At 39.1% G+C, this 23,487-nt stretch overlaps 1 protein-coding gene across 1 annotated transcript in view; it reads left to right on the top strand.

The window, feature by feature from the left end:
• Positions 1-356: 356 nt before the first annotated feature.
• The window catches only part of WDR7 (WD repeat domain 7), a 419,729-nt gene continuing 396,598 nt past the window's right edge, over positions 357-23,487 (top strand). Inside the window, exons 1-2 of the mRNA XM_011971716.1 lie at positions 357-599; positions 22,288-22,459. Of these exons, the coding sequence (XP_011827106.1) occupies positions 22,301-22,459 (159 nt within the window). The 5' untranslated portion in view covers positions 357-599; positions 22,288-22,300. The remainder of the gene's footprint in view (positions 600-22,287; positions 22,460-23,487) is intronic.

The raw sequence follows: 23,487 nt of genomic DNA, 5'->3' as shown, positions 1-23,487 counted from the left end.
AAGCAAAAAGGAAACAGCAACTGACATTTCCAGGTGTCTGGGCCAAGTGATGGAGGCAGAAGTGTAAACTTGCAATATCCTGGTCCCAAGAAAGACCTACGCTTGCTGCTTCATCCTTCGCTCCATCTTGGTCCTCCCAACATGGGTGTTAGAGGCGAGAGGACAGCCTAGACCAGACTTCCCATAACCAAGATGGCGGCCGCGCACTCCTTGCCCACAGCTGACCTTTTCTCCGCCTTCGGTCTCCATGGTAACGCGGCCGGCTCTCTCGGCGCCGACGTAGGCCTTGCATGTAGGGAAATGGTGAGTCCTTCCCGCCCCCTCATTTTTGCGACAGTTGCAGCGAAAGTCACGGCAGTTGGGGCTCGTGTCAGCTGATTTACTGCAGCGGCGGCGGCGGCGGTGGCGGCGGTACCGGCACCTTGCAGTCTCTGTGGGAAGACGGCGGCTGGATAGCGCTTGCCGCCCCTTAGGTTATCCCAGCAGGATCTGCGCACCCCGCATCCTCCGTAGTTCCGCCCTATCCTTGTCCTCCTTGGCTGGGGCGCCCACCGGCGGTCTGATAGGCTACATCGCGGCATGAGATGAAGCTGTGACAGGTAAGGGGGCTTTCAAGCTTTTCCATAGGAAACCCCAGGGCGGGATGTGCTTGCACCGTGGAGGTCAGGGGTCGGGGTCAAAGGTCACAAGCCCACTCTAGCCGGGGGCGGTGCCAGCTGTCAGATCGCTGCGGCTGCAAGCTCTGCTCCTTGCTTCGCCTGCAGGTCGGGCCCACAACTAGGCGCCGTTACCAAGAGCGTGGGAGCCCGCCGGGGGTCTTTGTGGCTCCCTTACCTGGTGGGTGAGGTTTGCTGCTTTTGACATTTGCTTTGGTCTTGAGGTGGGACTGCCTGGCTCCCAGGCACGATCTAAACAGGATGAGGTGGTTGATGATGATCGTGGGTGGTTATTGACAGCAATTTTGGGCGATGTGTTTGCTTTTGGGGTTCATATTGTCTTTCCTTAGCTGTTGGTGCTACTTTTGCCCGTGCCCAAGATACTGACACCACTGTTAGAATTTCACTTTTGAGATGCCACCTGCCAGTTCTTATCCCTTTGACCTAGTACTTGTCTGAACGGATACCAGTTACTCCCGTTCACTTACTGATGGGTGCCAGCGTTCTGAAACTGTGTTTGAAGTCAGCACTACCCTACCTTTGATTCAAAAGTTGCCGTTTTATGTTTTTGACCCACTTAGTATGTCTCTTTTTTAGGCAGCATTTGCTGGGTTAGATAGTCTGAAACTAGGGAAGCTACCGTTGCATCACAGACTGCATTGATATTGTTGATGCTGCTGAATTTAGGGTTCGGTCAGTGGCAGCTACAGCTTCCTCCCACTGTAATATTTGACATGAGACAAAAAAAGGCAGACTGACTCTTTCAGATGTTTACATCTTAGGATTTTATGGGCAAGGTTGAAGGAATTGCCTGTTGTGTGAAAGAAATTAACTGAGGTTTTGACATTTTGTTAAACAAAAATTTTAGTTTGACTCTGTTTCTTGCTTTATAAATAAACTTGTGGCTGTATGAAGGTCAGCTTAAAAGTGAATATAATGTGTTGAAATGCCCTCATTATTACAAAGAATAAAAAACTGTCTAGTTCCATCCAGAATAACGCATATTAGTTATTATAAATTGGGAAAACGAACCTGTATAAATATAATTAATGCTTTACTATTAATGTCAATTAGGGATTATGGTAGAGAAATTCATTTATTTTACTGCCAATCCTTGTTTTAAGAGTGTGTCAGAGAATCACTTTCAGAGAAAAATGAGAGTATGCCCTTTATTTTTTCTTATTGCCACCTGTAACTAAATTTTAAAAGATCTTGGTTACTGGGTGGATCAAAGGGACTGGGCTTGGCTTGGTTTGAATATCACTGTAAGAATTTAAATTAAATTTTAGGAGTGGTGACCCTTGTATCTTACAGTTTCCTTTTATCTTCGATATACTTTCTGTTTTGAAGTTAAGGGAAGTTGGGTGGTTTCTCCATGTAACACACTTAGCATCGAAAATCTTCGAAGTAGTCAGGTTGTTTTGTGCTTTCTTCATGAGAAAGGTAGGATGACATTTAGCTTTAGTGGTATGATGTTTGTTAGATGTATGAGTCCTTAAAGTTCATTTTGGACCTCATGTGCAGAGGATTGAGTTAATCTTACTCAATTCAATGATCACCTTTGGACCATTCAAGGCATCTCCCCTGCCTGCAGTTTTCTTTTCTTTTTTTTTTTTTAGATGGAGTTTCGCTCTTGTTGCCCAGGCTGGAGTGCAATGGCATGGTCTCAGCTCACTGCAACCTCCCCGTCCCGGGCTCAAGCAATTCTCCTGCCTCAGCCTCCTGAGTAGCTTGGGATTACAGACATGTGCCACCAAGCCCGGCTAATTTTTGTATTTTTAGTACACATGGGGTTTCACCATGTTGGTCAGGCTGGTCTTGAACTCCTGACTTCAGGTGATCCATCCGCCTTGGCCTCCCAAAGTGCTGGGATTACAGGTGTGAGCTACCACGCCCAACCTCATTCGTTGTTTTTTATTTCTAATTCCCGCTCTTTTCTCTTGCTTATCAACCCATTTGCAACCATTCTGTATGATATGTATTATTCTGTTTGTATGTGTTATTAAATGTATATTGTTCTGGGTGCCCACATTTTTAATTTATAGAGATGATATCATGCAGTTTTTTTTTTTGTCTCACTATTATGTTTTGAAGGTCTATTGTGTTGCTGTTCTTTGCTTCCAAGTGCTACACAGTATTTCAGAATGTACATCTACTACAGTTTATGTGTCTACTCTCCTATTTGTAGATACCCATGTTATTTTCATTTTCCTATCTCTATAGATAATACCACGATAAGCATACATGTTAGACCTCTGTGATACTTTTGTTGAGTTATAGATCCATATGTGATTTATGGATCATTTGGTTTTCGTATATTTTATTGAAGCACCACCGGATGGTGTTTAGAACAAGCAGCAACGGTCTATACACCTGCAGGAAGCTTGTGAGGGTTCCTTTATCTTTGTTTCCCCACAAATGCTTGGTGTTATTCAGTGCTCCAATTTTTCCAGACTAATATATAGAAAACTAAATATCATTTTAAATTACATTTCACTGTTACTAATGAATCTGAGCATTTCTTCTTTTTTTTTTGACATGGAGTCTCACTCTTGCCAGGGTAGAGTGCAGTAGCGCGATCTCGGCTCACTGCTATCTCCACCTCCTGGGTTCCAACGATTCTCCTGCCTCAGCCTCCTGAGTAGCTGCGACTACAGGCATGTGCCACCATGCCCAGCTACTTTTTGTATTTTTAGTAGAGACGGAGTTTCACTGTACTGGCCAGGATGGTCTTGATCTCTTGACCTCGTGATCTGCCTGCCTCGGCCTCCCTAAGCACTGGGATTACAGGTGTGAGCCAGCATGCCCTGCCGAATCTGAGTATTTCTTCATGTGTGTTTTATCTTTTTGAATTTTTTCTTTGTGAAATTACCTGTTCATCCCTTCATCCATTTTTATTTTGGGGTTTCAGTTCTTTCTTGTTGATTTGCGGACATTTCTTGTATTTTATAGATACTAGTCATTTAAGTATTACAAGTATATCTGTTCCTAATCTGTCATTTGTCTGTAATCTTTTTCATGATGTTCTTCATTGAACAGAAATCTTATATTTTGATATAATCAAATTAAAAAATGTTTTGGCTGTATGGTTTGTATTTTGAAGGTTTTCTTTAAGATATCTTTCCCCAGTGCTATGCCACAGAGTTACTCTGCTATGTTATATACTGCTAAATACATAGTTTTCTTTTACACTTATTGGTCTTTAATACATGCAGAATTTAACGTTTTGTGTGTCACAAGTTTGTGATCCAGTTTATTTTCCATGTACTGTGCCAGTTTTCCTGGTCTCTTTCTTCCCTTTTCCCATAGATAATGGTGTGACACTTACTGTGTATTAGGTGCTCATACATACTCTGAATATTGAGTCCTTCCCTTTGGTTTGTCTGTTCTTGCTCTAACACCATATTGTTTTAACTCCATGGTTTTGTACTAGTATGTTTTTTCCCCCTATATAAATAACTCTTCCCATTTATTTTGTTTTAGCTTTATTTTGATATATTATAGAGTCATAGGAAATTGCACAAATAGTAAAGAGAGATCTGGTTTCCCCCAGTGGTTACATTTTATGCAGCTTCACCCAATTTCCTTTAATAGTTACATTTTATACTACTGTAGTACAATATCAAAACCAATAAATTGATTTTGTACAATGCCTGTGTATAGTTCTGTGCCATTTTATCACCTGTGTGGATTTCTGCAACTACCTCTGCAATCAAGATACAGAGCTAGGCTGATGTAGTTGCCCATGCCTGTAGTCCCAGCACTTTGGGAGGCTGAGGTAGGCAGATTGCTTGAGCTTAGGAGTTGGAGACCAGCAACATGTCAAAATCCTGTCTCTACAAAAAATACAAAAATTAGCCTGATGTGGTTGTGCATGCCTGTGGTCCCAGCTACTAGGGGGGGCTGAAGTGGGAAAATCACCTGAGCTTGGGAAGGTTGAAGCTGGAGTGAGCTGTGATTATGCCACTGCACTCTAGCCTGGGACAGAGTAAAACCCTGTCTCAAAAAAAAAAAAAAAAAAAGAAAAAGATACAGAACTATTCCATCACTACAAAGATTTTCTTCATGTTATCCTTTTCTAGTTCCATCCACCTCCCTTACCCTCACCATCCCTTAATCAGTTTCTACCATCCCTTAATCAGTTTCTATTTCTATAATTTTGTCATTACCAGAATGCTATATAAATGGAATCTTATAGCATGTAATCTTTTGAAATTGAGATTCATCCAAATTGTTGAATGAGGCAGTTCTTGAGATTCATCAACATTGTTGAATGAGACAATTCTTGAGATTCATCCAAATTGTTGCATATATCAATAGTTTGTACTTCTTAATTGTTGAGTAGTATTCCATGGTATGTATGTATCCAAGTTTCACCATTCACCTGCATATCTGGGCTGTTTTTAATTTTTGGCGGTTGCAGATAAAGCTGCTGTGAACATTCTTGTACTGTGTGTGTGTGTGTGTATGGATTTAAATTTTCATTTTTTTTGGGATAAATGCCCAGGGATGTGGTTACTGGATGGTATGGTAAGTGTATGTTTAGTTTTTGAAGTAACTCCCGAAGTGTTTTCTGGAGTGGTTATACCGTTTCACATTTCTACCAGCAATGTATGAGAGATTGCATTTCTTTGTATCTTCACTAGCATTTGATACTGTCATTTTTTTTTTTTTTGTGGAGATGGAGCCTCCCTCTGTCACCCAGGCTGGAGTGCAGTAGCACAATCTTGGCTCACTGCAACCTCCACCTCCCAGATTCAAGCAATTTTCCTGCCTCGGCCACCCGAGTGGCTGGGACTACAAGCTCATGCCACCACGCCTGGCTAATATTTTGCATTTTAGTAGAGATGGGGTTTCCCCGTGTTGCCCAGGCTAGTCTTGAACTCTTGAGCTCAGGCAATCTGCCTGCCTCAGCCTCCCAAAGTGCTAGGATTACAGGCATGAGCCGCTGCGCCCGGCCACTATTTTTTTTTTTTTTTGAGACCGAGTCTTGCTCTGTTACCCAGGCTGGAGTGCAGTGGCACGATATGGGCTCACTGCAAACTCGCCTCCCGAGTTCATGCCATTCTCCTGCCTCAGCCTCCCGAGCAGCTGGGACTACAGGCGCCCGCCACCACGCCCGGCTAATGTTTTTGTATTTTTAGTAGAGACAGGGTTTCGCCATGTTAGCCAGGATGGTCTCGATCTCCTGACCTTGTGATCCGCCCACCTCGGCCTCCCAAAGTGCTGGGATTACAGGCGTGAGCCACCGCGCCTGGCCTTTTTTTTTTTTTTTTTTAAACTGTTCTTATGTGTAATGATATCTTAGAGTGGTCTTAATTTGCATTTCCCAAATAGCTAGTGATGTTAAATATCTGCTAGAGGACTTTCTCTTATCTTTGCCCATTTTCAAAGTTGGCTCAGCTATTTGTGGATTTTTATTTGTTCTTATGTATTTTAGAGTTAGTTTGAGTTTCTAAAAACAATACCAGTAGAACTTTGACTTATAGATTTATTTTGAGGAAAAGTGATATCTTTATAATATTAGGACATTTTATCTGAGAACGTGGAATGGTCTTTCACTTACGACTTTGAGCAAAATATTTGTAGTTTATAAAAATACTGTGAATGGTATACTATTTTTAAAGTAGATTAGTGCTGATACAAGAAAATGCTGTTGATTTTCATATATTGATAATCTACTTTTGTCTTTTTGTATTCTACTAGACAGAAATCAAAATTCATAGTGTACATCTTGAAGTAATTTTAGTGCGTGTAGAGTGAGGCCTGGAACATTGTGGTGCCTTTATTCCTGGGTTTATCTGTTACATCTCCCTGTGACCGTTTTTAAATTTGTTGGGACTTTTTTTTGACATGGAGTCTTACTCTGTTGCCCAGGCTGGAGTGCAGTGGTGTGATCTCAGCTCACTGCAACCTCCAACTCCCAAGTTCAAGCGTTTCTCCTGCCTCAGCCTCCCTAGTAGCTGGGATTACAGGTGCCCGCCAGGACACCTGTAATTTTTGTATTTTTAGTAGAGATGAGGTTTCACCATGTTGGCCAGGTTGGTCTCAAACTCCTGACCTCAGGTTATCCTCCCGCCTAGACCTCCCAAAGTGCTGGGATTACAGGCATGAACCACCATGCCTGGCAATTAAATTATGGAGTTAGTGAGGTTTGTAGGTTCTATTTTCATTTTTTCCATTTAATTGATGCACCTTTTAAAGAATTAATAGTCTTACATATGTGCATGCCATTGATCATAGGCAAAATCAACTGAGAGCTATGGATAGCTCAGTGAAATCCTGACATCAATAAGAGGACACCTTATGTTCTCACTGACAGATATTATGATAGTAATGTAAACTTACATTTTGAACTCCATCCATATGGTTCATTTGTCTTGGTCTGTATCTGATACTTAAAGCTACTCTGCTGGATACAAAAGAACGTAAACAATTATGTTGGAAGAAGAAATCCTACATCATGACTGCATTCAGAAAGTCCTTATGGGTCTAACAAAATTTTTACTTCCTTTATATTAAAGAACATATATATTATATTCATTAAGTATTTACTATTTTAAATAAAATTATTATTTTTCTTTTTTCAAAATATGTTGGTGACATTTCATGAAATTACGGGGGTTTTTTTTGGCTGATGATTACTTGAGTTAGTGAGAGCCATAAAATGTTGGAACAACGAATGTTAGGGCACTGGTCAGTTTAGGGGAGGGAAGATTTCTGAAGTGCTAAGTGTTATTCTGTAGGCTCTTACTTTTCTATGTACTTACTTTTTTTTTTTTTTTTTTGAGACAGAATCTCTCTCTGTTGCACAGACTGAAATGCAGGGGCACGATCTTGGCTCACTGCAACCTCCGCTTCCTGGGTTCAAGCAATTCCCCTGCCTCAGTCTCCCGAGTAGCTGAGACTGCAGGCGTGCCCCACTGTGCCCAGCTAATTTTTGTAATTTTTTCTTTTTTTCAGTAGATGGGGTTTCATCATGTTGGCCAGGCTGGTCTTGAACTCCTGACCTTGTGATCTACCTGCCTCGGCCGCCCAAAGTGCTGGGATTACAGGCCCACTGTACTTACTTTTAATCCCACCATGCCCGGCCCACTGTACTTACTTTTAAGAAGCAGTGTTGTGATTAATTACTAGGCCTTAGTGACTGTAGTGGTGATTATGTCAGCTAATTTGCTTCATAGTTGCTAAGATATATTTTGCTGTGTATATGTCACGATAAACTAAAAGAGGCAGGAGTGTAGGTAAAACCTGTAGCTGGGGAAGAAACAATAATATGTTAATGACATTTTGATTAAGGAGACTTGTATTAATTGTTGACATTATTATAGAAGAACTAATTGACAAGAAACTCCCCTTTGAAATCCAAAACATATAAAATCGAGATATACTTTAATTTGCTGATGGGTACAATTTTACTTAAGCCAACGCAAACATATTTCATTCCCTAGTTTGTTTATTTATTCAAGTATTTGGATTCCTTCTACGTGACAGGAATTTTAGGCACTGGGAATACAATAGAGAATAAACCAAACACAAATCTTTACCATCATAGAACATATAGCAGGAGAGGCAGATGATAAATAAATAAATGTATGATATGTTAAATGATTGTAAGTGTTTTGTTTGAGTGGTAGATTTTGCAATTTATGATGGTCAGGAAACCCTTCACTAAAAAGGCAATATTTTATAGAGATTTGAAGAGGGCGAGGGAGTGTGGGGTGGGGGACACTGTTCTGAGGTAAGATTCTGCTTGGTATCTTTGAGCAACACCAATGAATCAGGGCAGATGGAAAAGAGTAAGCAAGGGAGAGAGCAACCACCTCACCCATATAGGAAAGGCAGTTGTATGTAGAGTTGGTTTTTGCTCTGTGTGAGACAGGAAGCCATTGGAAGATTTTGAGATGTGATCACAGCATGATTTTTTTTTTTTTAAATAGTATTACTCTATATGCTGTGTTGAGACTGCAGGGGACCAAAGATGGAAACAGTGAGACCAGATAGAGGGCTGTTGTGTTATCCCTGCTGGAAGATGCTGATTGAGAACAGGGCGGTTGTAGTGAAAATGTTAAGATGTTGCAGGATTCTGGATACGATTTGAAGGTATAGCCAGTGGAGTTTACTGATGGATTGGGATATGGAATGTGTATGTGTGAGAGAGTAATAGAGTAACTAAAGATGATTCTAGGATTTTGGTCTGTGTAGCTATGAAACTGGAGTTGCCAATAACTGAGATGGGTAGACTGGGAGGGGCACGATTGAGGAATGATCAGGGACTCACTTTTGGACATGCCAAGTTTGAGAAACTTACTAGCTATCCAAAAGGTGATGTTGAGTAGGCAGCTGGACATACGGATTTGAATTTCAGAAAAGCGTCTCACACAATAAATTGGGGAACTGTCAGTGTGTACAGGTTGAGCATCTCTAATCTGCAGTCCAAAATGCTCCAAAATCTAAAACTCTTGAGCATAAACATGACACGCCAAAGAAATGCTCATTGGAGCATTTTGGATTTTGGATTTTTCAGATTAGAGATACTCAACCTGTAAGTATAATACAAATATCCCCAAATCTGAAAAAGTTCCAAACTCTAAAATACTTCTGATTCCAAGCATTTCAGATAAGGGATACTTGACCTGTAGATGATATTTAAAGCAATAAGGCTTGGAGAGATCATTGAGAGAGTGAGTGTTGCCAGAGAAGAGAAGTCTAAGGACTAAGTTCTGGGAATGCCAACATTTAAAGGTAAAAAGAAATAAAAGAAAGAAAGAAAGAAAGAAAGAAAAGAGACTGAAGCGAGAGAAGAAGAAGGAAAGTCAGGAAAAGATGAAGACTTTGAGGCCAGGTAAAGAAGTATTTGTTTCAAGGACGGAATATGAACTATGTCAAATATTGTTATTAGGTCAAGTAAGATAAGGATTAGAACTTGGTAATGGATTTAACAGTGGGGAGGTCGTTGGTGACTGTGTCAAGGGCAGTTTTTTTGTGACAGGCAGAGCAGGAGGAGGGTAATGTTACAAATGAGAAGTTTAACTTGAGACATCACATATTTCCTCAGAGTTTGAAATGGAAATGGAGAGCTGGGCTCCGCTGTAGTCAGTGTGACTTTCATACCTTCACAGTTACCCATCTTATTTTAGTGATTCCAAGACTAATGTGACAATTCAGCTTCCAGTTTGGGGAAGCATGTTTGTTTCTTCTTTTTCTGTTTAATTCAGTTTATATACAATGAGAAAGTTCAGTGCTCAGTTTATACTTTTGATGGCAACGTAAGGGAAGAAATTGGAATGACTGGAGATGCAAATGCGATTAGAGGTGGGTGGCAGGAGAAAATTGAAGTTGATTCAACCAAATGGAATTTCCTTTAAAAAGTAAGGTCTTGGTGGGCATAATGGGCTTTTAGCTTAATCGGTAACTCTTGAAATTGATGTAGGTTGGTGATGGATAGAGCATAACAGAAGAGTTCAGTCATTCTAATAGCACCTGCAGAAATCTAAAACATGACTTATAGGACTCAAAATCTATGAATCACATTTAAAATGTGATTTATTTTTGACCAGATAGCTCTGCAGTTCTTCAAAATCTGTCTCTCATGCACTCAGGGCTGTTTAGCAATAAGAAATAAGTGTAGTCTCCTGTTGCCATCTGCTCATTCCACATGTTCCTTTGAAACTGAACACTGGAACTTCCTTTAACCAAGTAGTCCTAAAGTGTCAGGCTCATTGAGAGTACAGTATATTTCTTAACCACCCAAATAAGAAAGTATAATCTTGTCAGCTGCTTAAGTGTTCAGAAGGTTGTGTCCCTTACAGCTCTTAAATTCTGGAAACACTTTGTTATAAGGAAGCAGCTGAGTAGTTTCTTTAGTGTGTTTTTATGACCTAGCTGTTTCATTGTAGTATAATAAACAGAGTCTTCGTTATCTGCTTCAGGTTTGTTTTCCAAGTCTTCAATCGATTGGTGGTAAATCCACAAGCACACGAAAAAAAAACCAAAAAACAAAAAACAACAGCAACAACAAAAAAAAACATCATCTTAATGATCACATCCTCATCACATCATACTGTGATCTTGACTTGGGTACACTCTTTTGACAAATGACATAGGAATGTTCTCTGAGAATTTGAATAAACCTTTATAAACTTCTTCTCTCACTGCAGCTGTGGCAAATACATTTAGCTGTTTAGGGTTTAGTACTTGCTTCTCATATTCCCCATTGGTAGGTGGGTAGCTATGGCCTATGCCAGTTCATGTGTGCCCATTCTCATGAGAGAAAATTTGAGTTTGTTTTTGTCTGCAAGTCACAGGGGGCCTGCCTGGGACACAAGAAGTACACAGACTGAGAACATATTGACTATCCTGTGAAAACACCCTGTTGCTAGGATAGAAATATGTCTTGCTTTTGCATTTGAGAGCTAGACAAACAGTGTGGAGGAATTAACATTGATCTGATACTAGTTTGTATATAATCTTAACTGTTTTATAGCTTTTAGAAATCGTGTGTGCTACCAATATTACATGGGATAGTGTGGAACAGGATGGTCTTATCAGAATATTGCCCCATAGGTCATTGATAGTTCAAAAGGAAAAACAAAAACAGTAGCAGTGAAAGTAATCTGGTAGTCACCACCTGAATCAAATGGTCAAAGGTAACATTGTTGCTCATAGGACAATGTGATGTTATATGCTTCTTGAGGTGATGCAGTGTGACGTGTACATCACCAGCTATCGAGTATTCTTGCCAACAATGTTCACTTGAGGCAAACGTTGTTAGATCCAATTTTGTTTGTAGTAAAAACAGGTGATGGAGGCACAGATTAAATGATATCATTAAAAAAATCAGAAAAATCTTCAGATGTGGAACATTCTACAAACAACTTTTTTTTTTTTTAATTAGTATTAAAAAAAATAAGGTGGGATTATTCTAGAACTAAAGAGACATGACAGCTTTTTTAGCCTGTTCAGGCTGCCATATAAAACACTACAAACTGAGTGGCTTAAACAACAGCATTTTATTTTCCCACAGTTCTGGAGGCTAGAAGTGCCCCAGATCAAGGTCAGAAGGTTTATTTTCTGTGAGGGCTCTCTTCCTGGCTTGCAGATGGCTGCCCTCTCACCATGTCCTCACAGTGGTGGAGAGGGAGAGAGCTTTTATATCTCTTCTCCTTCTTACAAGGACACCAGCCCTATCACAGTAGCGTCCTGCTCTTATGACCACATTAAACCTTTATCACCTTCTCACAGGCCTTACCTCCAAATACACAAATACAGTGGGGGTTAGGGCTTCAACATATGCATTTTGGGAGGACGTATCATTCAGTCCATAACAGCAACCAAATGCAGTGCGTAAAACTTTATTTTGTTTATAGATTTGCGGGGAAAACATTATAAAAAGCATTTTGTAGATGATTGAAGTAATTTGAATGTGGACTAGTTTGTAGATGCTATTAGAGAATGATTATGGTGTTGATAATAGTGAGTGTGATAATGGTATTGTGTTTATGAGGGAGAATGCCCTTATTTTTAAGTTCTGTCTTTAAAAGCATTCAGGGGTGAGTCATCATATGTATATGTTACTTTCGAATGGTTCTACACACACAAAATACATACACATATAGATGCACAGCACAGACTTTTTAAAAGCACACACATATATGCACAGCATATATACACCACATATATATACAGCACATATACATGCATAGATATGCACAGCACATATGTAGATATACCACATTGCCAAAGGAAATGTGACAGGATATTATTTTTTGAGTGATTGTTATATTCTTCTTTGAACTTTTGTATATTTGAAATTTTTCATAATAAAAATTTGGGAGGACTCACAAAGAGAAAGGTAATTTCATTTAATAATTTTTAAAGGCACATCAAATTAAAAAAAACAAACCAACATGAGGTAACAAGGTTAAGTCTTTGGAATTTTTCTTAGGGCTTTCTAGGCCTTCATGTGTCTGGGTAGAAGAAAGCTGAGAAAACTGGAAGAAGATAATGGGGACAGTCTGCTGTACCAGAAAAAAAGAGAGTGTATTGCAAAAAATCAGCAACGTCACACTAGAAGTTATAGAATACATATAAGATAACTGGACTTAGGAAGAATAGATATCAACAATCGATTAATGTCAAAGCATCCTCTTTCCTCACTTCTCTTGTAAGGCATTGCTTGTCTCTGCAATATGGGAGAGCTCTGCCCTGGAGTGTCATTTTAGAAGGATTGTTGACCCCTTCATGTAGTGGGAGATCTTGAGTGTCCTTAAATTACGTCTTTTTGAGGGCCGAGACTAGAGTACATGAGAAAATGGAAGCACCAAGTTAAAGACCACAGATTTCAAAATGCTAATTTTAATGAGAGGGAGAGAGATTGTTAGGGTTTCAAGTAGAGGCCAGTGAAAGTATTTGGATAAAAATAAAAAAATGTAGACATATTTGAAGGGCAAAGGTTAACTTATAAAATAGATTGAAATGGTAGATGGTGAGAACATAATTAAAGGAGGAAGATTTTTGCAGAGTTCAGGAGGATTTTTTTTTAAGAGAAATTTTTCCTCAAAAGAGTTAAATTTAAGTTGTGTGTGAAACCCTTAATACAGCCCTTGGCACATAGTGAGGGCTTAATAAATGCTAGTTATTATATTCTCTGTTTATTCATTCCATAAATACATATTGACCAGTAGTAAAAGCCAGCGTTTTAGGTGCAGATATGCAGTTTACTTGATAATGCTTAGATAACAAGGGTGCTAGATTTACAGATTTTGTCTTTGAGAAACATAGGCTGTACAAATGAATGAGTGTTATGCATCAAGCATTTGTAAGGTGTAGTGAAAATAGGAGTAGCAGGAGTAGTAAATCATGTGGCTTAGGACAGGGCACTCACAGCGGAAGGGAGCTAGCATTTGAAAAGATTATAGGCTAAAGATAAATACTTGTTAAAGTTAAATGTATTTTCAAAATCCCATGTTGTGTGCATATGTACAACTTTAAAACAAAAGAACTTGGTGTGACTGAGCACGGTGGCTCATGGCTGTAATCCCTGCACTTTGGGAGGCTGAGGCAGGTGGATTATCTAAGGTCAGAAGTTTGAGATCAGCCTGGCCAACATGGCAAAACCCCGTCTCTGCTAAAAATACAAAAATTAGTTGCGACTAGTAGCGGGTGCCTGTAATCCCAGCTACCCAGGAGGCTGAGGCAGGAGAATCCCTTGAATCTGGGAGGCAGAGGTTGCAGTGAGCTGAGATCGCACCACTGCACTCCAGCCTTTTTTTTTTGACAAGAGTAAAACTCCATCTCAAAAAAAAAAAAAAAAAAAAAGAAGAAGAAGAAGAACTTGGTGTAGGTGTAACTAGGCCACTTTATTTAACTATATTATAATGAAAAACACAATGGTGGGGCAAAAAAAAAAAGACCCAGGAATTTGTCTTGAGAATTAGGAATTCCACTCAGCCCAGTCTCCTCTTCCTATTCTTCCTCTTGAAAGGCAGTCATTATTACTGATTTTTTTTGTTCAATATCATTCCAGAATTATTCAAAGTGTGTATGTACCCACTGTATATTTTGGTGTTTGTTTTATTTCTCATACTGCAGTGTTCCGTTATAAAGCTTTATCATAATTTATTTAACTAATCCCTTATTTGTGGACACTGAAGTTCTTTCCAGGTACCCTTTAAAAAATTAGAGACATTTTCAAACATATAAAAGTAGAAAGAACAGTATAATGCACATTCTTGCACTAAAAAGACCTTCAATACTTACTTTCACAGTTTGAGTTCCCTGGCGAGCAGACTCTGAGATGCAGACTCAGGCTTATTAGGGAGTACTCTTGGGATCAACACCCAGGGAAAGGAAATAGCTTTGGCCCAGGTTAAAGTTTGGTTGTGATGAGTCTCAGAGGAGTCTCAGTTGACCCTGGGGGAAGTTCTAAAGATGGGATGACCCTTCAGAGATATCCTGAATTGTGAGGGGGTCTGGCCTTTATATTTCCATATTGATCCATCACTGGATGTGAGCTGTCCCATGGGAAGGGTACATGAGCTTGGATAAGCCATCTCTCTTGGGCTGAGACAATCCTTAGTGGTGCTGATAACCTGAGCCTGTCTGCGGGGAACTCTCTCAGCAGTTAAGTCCTTCTTTCCCGAAGGAAGATTTGGGCACATAGCATCCATCATACTTATGATACTATTTCATCTTCATTCCTTCTTTTTTCTTTTTGAGGCGCAGTTTCACTCTTATTGCCCAGGCTGGAGTGCAATGGCACGATCTCGGCTCACTGCAACCTCCACCTCCCAGGTTCAAGCAATTCTCCTGCCTCAGCCTCCCTAGAAGGTGGGATTACAGGCATGCCCCACCATGCCCGGCTAATTTTTTATTTTTTATAGAAATGAGTTTTCTCCATGTTGGTCAGGCTGGTCTCAAACTCCCAACCTCAGGTGATCCGCCCACCTCAGCCTCCCAAAGTGCAGGAATTACGGGCGTCAGCCACTGTGCCCGGCCTCACCTTCATTCCTTCTAATGCTTCTGATGCCCATATTCTCTTCCCTCTCCCAGAGCCACTAATCGCAGACATCACATGATTTTATCTGTAAACACTGCAGTACTATTTATCTTCTAATGAGTACTATGTTTTGGCAAAATCTTGATTAACCAGAATGCCTGGATAATGAAGCTTTCTGATAAATGGAATTTTGTGGTAAATGAAGACAATATAGGATAGTGAAAAGTGTTTCGTTAGGACCCAGGAGATCTGTGTTTGCCTTTGAGCTCTGAGATCAATTTGCTGTGTGATCTGGAGAGAGTTGCTAACAGACCTAAATATCCACCCAAACATAAAATCCCCAGGATAGTAAGCAGCTATGCTCTCTCCATTCTAGATTGGGAAACCAGGCTATTTTTTTTTTTTTTTGTCAATTCTAAAAGCCTTTTTTAAATGCTTAAATATAAAAAATAAAAGAAGAACAGCAGGAGACAGAGCGCTATTTCATAAACTTTTAAAGTGTCTTGGTTTGGCAAAAACTCATTGCCTTTTTACCATTCACATAGAACAGTTTTTGTTGAGGTCTCTGGTATCATTTTATGAAAATACTTTCTGAGTTACAGTTTTTTAGAGACCAGATTCCTCTTTAGCATCATTGCTCTCACTTTCCTTCCTCCGCCTCACTATTCTTCCCTCCTACCTCTTTCCTTACCACCCAGTTTGGAAAGCAATAGTCTTCTTGCCTGTGACCTTATGTATTTCACCAACCCCCATGACTTATTGTTATTCCTCTGTAATATCTGCTATTTTTCTTTCAGTACTCTAATTTTACCTAAGCTTCTTAGCACCCAGACTTATTGCAGTATCATCATTATTTGTTTTCCCCCTCTTTCGTTGTTTCTCTGTGTTAATCCAACCTTCATACTATCTCAAAAAGTTTGAGCATGCTTCTCTGTGTAGATAACTGCTTTTGGACCATTAAGTCTCTTTACAATGTGGCCCAACTGAAGATCAGTGTGGAACCTTGTATTTTCTCTCATCCCCAAACCTAGGGTTAATAAATTACGGTTAAGCATACAATAATGTATCTTCCATGTTGGAATCTAAATTATCGATACTTCCCTAGGCATCAGTATTGTAATATTAATGCCCATCCTTTACTTAGAAAGCTTTCAGTATTTAAAACTGCTTTTTCTTTTCTTTTATCCTCAAAGTACCTTTGTGCAAAACTTGTATCAGAATCCATGTTGCATCCTGATCACCTTGGTGTGTTGAATATCAAGTCTTAGATATTACATCTTTAAAGTACCTCTCATGTTAGTATTATTAGTACTATTTTCACCACACATACCCTTCACCATTTGTTTATTAAAGATGTCCTATGTGGTAGATGCTGTGCTAAGCATCATTTGGTAGTGAGTACACAGAGTGTGCATCTTGTAACCAGGGAGCTTGAAAGAGTAGTGGTGGAGAGTGCTGTTAACAGAGACGCCCCAGAAATAAGTAATGAGAGATTGTGATAAATTTAGGCGCCACCATTTCTCTCCTACAGAACTTCAATAGCCTCATTGGTCTTCAGGTCCTCAGTTTTATCCCTCTCTATTATATCACAGCTAGAGTATCTTTCTGAAAAGCAATGTCAGATTTAAAACACTTTACCTGCTTCCTTTTGCTGTCAAATTAAAGTCCAAACTCTTGAAAATGTCTTACCAAGAAGCCCCTTGTGATCTGATGCATATTGGCAGTTGGTTGTTTTTTCACCATTCTGCCTTTTTACTCTAAATGTCAGCCCTACTATTTACTGTTCAGAAAGAACTGAGATTATAATTATACCTCTGGCCCTTTGAACATGTGATTACCTGAGCCTATTCCGGTTAATTCCTACTCATTCTAGTCATCTTTTCTTCTAGGAATCCTTGGACCCATTGAAGTCTAGGTTAGGGAATCTGTCTTTTGTGTTTCCGTATGACTTGAGACTTCTCTCGTGCTCTGTGGTAATTGTTTACATGTATGTAAGCCCCACTGGATAGTTGAATTGTCTATTTTATTAATTGTTGTAATACCTATACCTACCATGGTATTGACATGAACTGGAAACCTGAGAAATGCTGCTCTAAAATGTTTACTAATTATTAGGAGTTTGAAATTTTATTTGAAAGCCATTTTAGTTTTGGGATGGAAGTTGGTAGTATTATTTCTAATAAAGTAATACAGAACTAAATTGTCATATTTGCATTGCACAGTTGCACAATTTTAATTGTGTTTGGCAAGCATACACAGTAATACTTTTATACTTCGGCAGAAAGTCAATGAAAGCTATTAACCCGTTGGAAAGTACAACCTTATTGAATATTAAGCGCTGAAAGAAACCTGTAGATGTGTAAGCAGAATGTGAAGAAGTAGCAAAATCTGTGTGTGTGTTTTTTAAAAAATAATCTTTACTGAGCATCTGCCATGTGCTAGGTATGGTACTAGTTGCATTACATATATGGCCTCTTGATCTTTATGACATCTTTCTGAGAGGAGGAGAATATTGTTATCTGTCTTTTACAGATGGGGAAACTGAGACCTCTAGATAACTTTGTCAAGATCACATAGAAGGGCCAGGATTTGAATATAGGTCTTCTGATTGTAGGCCTACTGTTCTTTCAGTTATTATTTTTGTTGCTCTTGTTGACTGGAGTACAGCATTTTAAATTATTTCTATACAGAGTGGAGAAATAGGTGAAATTAGGGGAAATAAAGCAATACCTGAAATTAATCAAAAGGGATGACTGAAATTTTATCTCTAAGACGCCTGTTTCCTTATGATTTGATTTGTTGACTTAGAAATGATTCAGTATTAATTTTAATAACTTGGTGAGAAAAGTAAGCCTCAGAAATGAGTACCATCAAAGACTGCATAATTAGTGACAAAGTGAGAAGTAGAATCCAGAACTACTGATATTTGTTGACTCCAGAGCTTTATCTTTTAAACATTTCAATTGAATGAACAGTCTCTAAATGTAACTTAGGCCAGATTTTGATACAAACATAAATGAAAACTCAATGTTCCTAATATTATTTTGTTTTTAGAAGCATCTAGTCTAAGAACGTATCAATTTGTAAGATCATGTTGAAATTTGAAAGCATATGCCCTCAATGTATTAGTTGCAAAATCTGAATATATTATATATATAATATTTTAGAGAAATAGTAAGGTAATTTTATTTTAGAGTTTCTATTAATACCATAACAGATTATTCTAGTCGTTTGTTCAATCACTTTTGCTGTTGGCATTTTCCATAAAAATAGAATTTTTTTTATCCCAATAAATCCTGTCCTGTGACTTGCTTAATTCCACTTAATATAAAGCTTTTTGGAACGTATTTAACTTTTTTGCTACAATAGGTGATAATGTTGGCAACGTTAAGCATGGATTATTAACTAACACATAGACTGGTTGAATGGTGATGACTGAAAAACTGCATGCTCTGGATTTACATTGCCCTTTTTTCCCCTTAAAAAACTTCCTTGTGTTGGCAGTTTAGTGTGTCTTGGCTCATCCGTTATTCATTTTAAAGAAATTCAAACTTAGATTCCTGTGATCTACCTGATTAAATGGTTAGGTCCTGGCTAATTTGCCCATTTTTGTTTTGTTTTGTTTTGTTTTTGTTTTGATCCATTGCTTAGAACTAGGTTTATGTGGTTGCCAATTCGCTGGTAGTCTTTCCTAGAAGCATTTGATTGGCATACACTGTTCTATCATCATAAGCCATGTTATCCTCTATTTCACATTATTTCATTAGTGCTTCTGGTGGCTTTTCTAAAGTTTCATTTTTATTAGGCTTTTAAGGTATTAGGAAAAAAATGTTTTGCGGCATTTAGTACCCTATATTCCATAGTCCTGAGCCTGTTTACATTCTCTTTAAGCCAGGGAGTATGTACTGAGTACAAGTTGCCAAGCAGCTAGAGAAATGGTGTTCTTTTCAGATCTCAGCATGTTGTATTCAGTGTTTAGCACTTATTTACTTGAGATAAATCTTTGGTGATATAATTTATTATTTTATTTTATTTTTGAGATGAAGTGTCGCTCTGTCGCCAGGCTGGAGTGCAGTGGCACGATCTCAGCTCACTGCAACCTCTGCCTTCGGGATTCAAGCGATTCTCCTGCCTTAACCTCCCAAGTAACTGGGACTACAGGTGCCTACCACCACGCCCGGCTAATTTTTGTATTTTTAGCAGAGACGGGGTTTCACCATGTTGGCCAGGATGGTTTCAATTTCTTGACCTCATGATCCACCTGCCCCAGCCTCCCCAAGTATTGGGATTACAGGCGTGAGCCACCACGCCCAGCTAGTGATGTAAGTTAAAACTGAGTGTTGTCACCATGGAAAATTAACTCCTTCCAGATTCTCTTTTTTGAGAAAGTCACCATTGAATATATCATTCAGCCAGGAATATGATATTCCAAATTTATTAAAATTGGTTCTGTGCTTATTTTTCTTTTCTTTTCTGTTTTTTTTTTTTTTTTTTTTTTTGAGACAGGGTCTCACTCGGTTACCCAGGCTGGAGTGCAGTGGCACAATCTTGGCACACTGTAGCCTCCACCTCCTGGGCTCAGATGATGAGTCTTCCACCTCAGCCTCCCAAGTAACTGGGACTGCAGGAGTGCACCACCATGCCTGGCTAATTTTTGTATTTTTTGTAGAGATGGCTGGTCTTGAACTCCAGAGCTCAAGCAATCCACCTGTCTCTACCTCCCCTCCTGCTCGGATTACAGGCGTGCACCACCAAACCCAGCCTAGTTTTATTTTCTAATGTCAAATAGGAATATGGAAATAATTGTTAGTGTCATGGTAGTTTATGAAACTGTCATGACACAAATAGGGTTTTACTAACAAGAAGTGGACTTCTGATATTTTCTTTAAATGTATACCCCTTATAGCAAAAGAAATGAAGTTTTTGGGGAAGCAAAGGGTTGAAAATTATTGCTTCTAACAACAAAAAAGATGTAATATAGATTTTTTTAGTAAGCATTCCAGTGTCATTCAGTTTTTTACTTGCCTCATTTTCTTTCTTTCTTTCTTGCTTTCTTGCTTTCTTGCTTTCTTGCTTCCTTGCTTCCTTGCTTCCTTTCTTCCTTTCTTCCTTTCTTCCTTTCTTTCCTTTATTTCCTTTCTTTCCTTTCTTTCCTTTCTTTTTCTTTCTTTCTTTCTTGACAGAATCTCACTCTGTTGCCCAGGCTGGAGTGCAGTGGCATGATCTTGGCTCACTGCAACCTCTGCCTCCTGGGTTCAAGCGATTCTCCTGCCTCAGCCTTCCGAGTAGCTGGGATTTCAGGCATGTGTCACCATGCCTGGCTAATTTGTGTATTTTCACTAGAAATGGGGTTTCACCAAGTTGGCCAGTCTGGTCTTGTACTCTTGACCTCAAGTGATCTGCCGACCTTGGCCTCCCAAGGTGCTGGGATTACAGATGTGAGCCACTGCACCTGGCCATTGCCTCATTTTATCTTTAATGATTATACCTTTTGATTGGCCATCTCTCAGGCTATGGGTGACCCCTAGTATCTAATGAGATCTCTCAGAGTCCTCTCTTCTATGCAGCTTTCTTTGACTATTCCAGTCTTCTTTTTCTAACTTCTCTGAACTCCTATTATCTAGTTTTTAACCACAGTTTTTAACCCCTAAATATTGTTTTGCCAATTAGATATTAATTTTGTTATATTAAGGAATACTTCCTCAAATGTGCTCTCCTGCAAGAGGTGCACTCCAGTATGCTCTGGTTAATTGATTAGTATCTCAAATTTAAATTCCTTCACCAGAAACTACATTTTTTTCTTTAATGGAGAAATGAGTTTACGAAGACATTCTTTTCTTCCCTCAAGGTTCAGAGTTTACAACAAAAGACATTTATGACCTTCAGGCATAACAGGTTTGGAGTAAGTGTGGTTGAATGGGTTTCTCACCGAGCAAATTTTTTTTGAGACAAAGCTTCATACTGGTTGCCCAGGCTGAAGTGCAATGGTGCAATCTTGGCTCACTGCAACCTCTTCCTCCCGGGTTCAAGCCTCCCAGATAGCTGGGATTACAGGCACCCGCCACCATGTCCGGCTAATTTTTGTATTTTTAGTAGAGATGGGGTTTCACCATGTTGGCCAGGCTGGTCTTGAACTCCTGACTCAGGTGATCCACTCACCCTGGCCTCCCAAAGTGCTGGGATTACAGGCGTGAACCACTGTGCCCGGCCCTGAAGAAAGTTTTGAAAATGTTTAGCACAGTGTGAAACAGGACTGAGTTTTTCTTTGGCATTGCTATTTATTACTGTTTTGGAGACCTCATTTGTCATCAGTAGCCTAGCAGAGTGAGAAAGACCACAGGTTCTGAAGTCAGGCTGCCTGGGTTCTGATCTGGGCTCCATCACTTGTCACTTTGTGCCTCGGTGTCTTTGTCTATGAAAAAGGAATGATAATAGTGTTTACCTCCTGATTTGTTGTAAGGATTAGTTGAGTTTATATATGTACTTATATTTATACACACACATACAATGTTCAGAAAAATTTCCGGGACTTGGAAAGTTCTCCATAATTATTGTCTAGTGGTAGTGGTACAGTACAGTCTGTGTGTACCAGACTTTCTGAGAACAGTTTGATCTGTCTTTTTTAATGGAGGCATACAACTTGGGATCCGAAGGTCAGGATTTGTATTTGAGTTTTATGACTTGCTAGTTCCGTGTCCTAGGGCAGGTCATGTTTATGCCTCAGTTTCTAGTCGGCCAACCTCGAAAGGCTGTTTTGAGAATCAAAATGAAATAGTATACATAAAAGTGCTTTGTAAACTGTGAAGTCCTAGGTAAATATGAGGTATTGAAGTCATTGGCCTTTCATTAGTAAATTTTAAAAACTGCAAATGCCTGGGATAAAGACCTGTTTATTATTATTTTGTTGTTTCTTTCTTTTCACAGGTATTGATTGTGTATTATTTTGTAAGCACCTGAATCTAGAGTTACGATAAACTAGTTATTTTTTTGAAAATAATAAATATTTAAGTAGCTGCAATTTACTCCCAGAAATATATGATTATTTTCAAATTGTTGGTTTTATAACAAAAATATATAACATGTTTTTGAGAGAAATGTTGTAATATCTGACAATTTTTGTAACATTTTCAGGTTTGAAAACACAATGGCAGGAAACAGCCTTGTTCTACCCATTGTTCTTTGGGGCCGAAAAGCGCCCACACATTGCATCTCAGCTGTACTTTTAACAGATGATGGGGCCACAATCGTAACAGGATGCCACGATGGGCAAATATGTCTCTGGGATCTTTCAGTAGAACTGGAAGTGAGTATTTGAAATGCCTATTGTACATTTTAGATATAAAAATCTACTTATTAGAAGATAATATAGTCCCCGAATGATACTTTTGGGCCCACAATAGATTTTTCTGAAAAATGTGTTTTGACTAAAACTAGTAGAATACAGATTCATTATTTACACCATTCATCAGAGTTGACTTCTGAGGACTTTTGGCCATTTTTCAATTGTAATATCTACCCTAAGTGACTTACTGTTTGTTACATTTAAGATTTTTCAAATGGTTATGACCCATACTGAAGGAGGTTTTCCAAAGAGGTTTTAGAAAATTTAAAACACCTAAACCTTCTATGGTAAATGCTTTGAAGAGGGCAAAACTTTTTACAAAGTATAGGTTTTGTTGTATTGATTTTTGAAATGACTGTGCCTTTATTGTCATTCCTTGCTACTATGGAGTGCTTAGCATGCTCTGCTTCCAGGGCTCTCAGCGGACACAGCAAGGGAAATAGGAGTTGGGGACACACACACACACGTTCACACTGATACATCTAATTCCAACATAACACCACAGCATTTATCCTACTTTTCTCCTTTCCATGTTTGTAACTCCTTTCTCTGACAACTCTTTCCAGGAATTTGTTGTCAAGGGAAAAAGAGAAAATGGAGTGGTAACTGGTATGGAATGTGGGGTCAAGAAAGGTGATTTTTTAAATTAATTTTTTTGGATAATAGCCTTATTGGGATACAATTCACATACTACACAATTAATCTGTTTCAAATGCACGTTTTGATGTTTCTTAGTGTGTTCATAAAGTTGTACAGCCATTACCAAGGTCAATTTTAGAACATTTTCATCACTTCCAAAACAAACCCTGTACCCTTTAAATGTCCCTCCTGGGCCAGGCATGGTGACTCACACCTGTAATCCCAGCACTTTGGGAGGCTGAGGCGGATAGATTGCTTGAGTCCAGGAGTTTGAGACCAGCCTGGGCAAAATGGTGAAACCCCATCTCTACTGAAAATACGAAAAACTAGCCGGGCGTGGTGATGCATAC

Source organism: Mandrillus leucophaeus, unplaced genomic scaffold, assembly GCF_000951045.1.
Source record: "Mandrillus leucophaeus isolate KB7577 unplaced genomic scaffold, Mleu.le_1.0 Scaffold124, whole genome shotgun sequence".
Taxonomy (NCBI): Eukaryota; Metazoa; Chordata; class Mammalia; order Primates; family Cercopithecidae; genus Mandrillus; species Mandrillus leucophaeus.
Note: the sequence above shows the minus strand (reverse complement) of the source record. Positions and strands in the feature narration are given on the sequence as shown.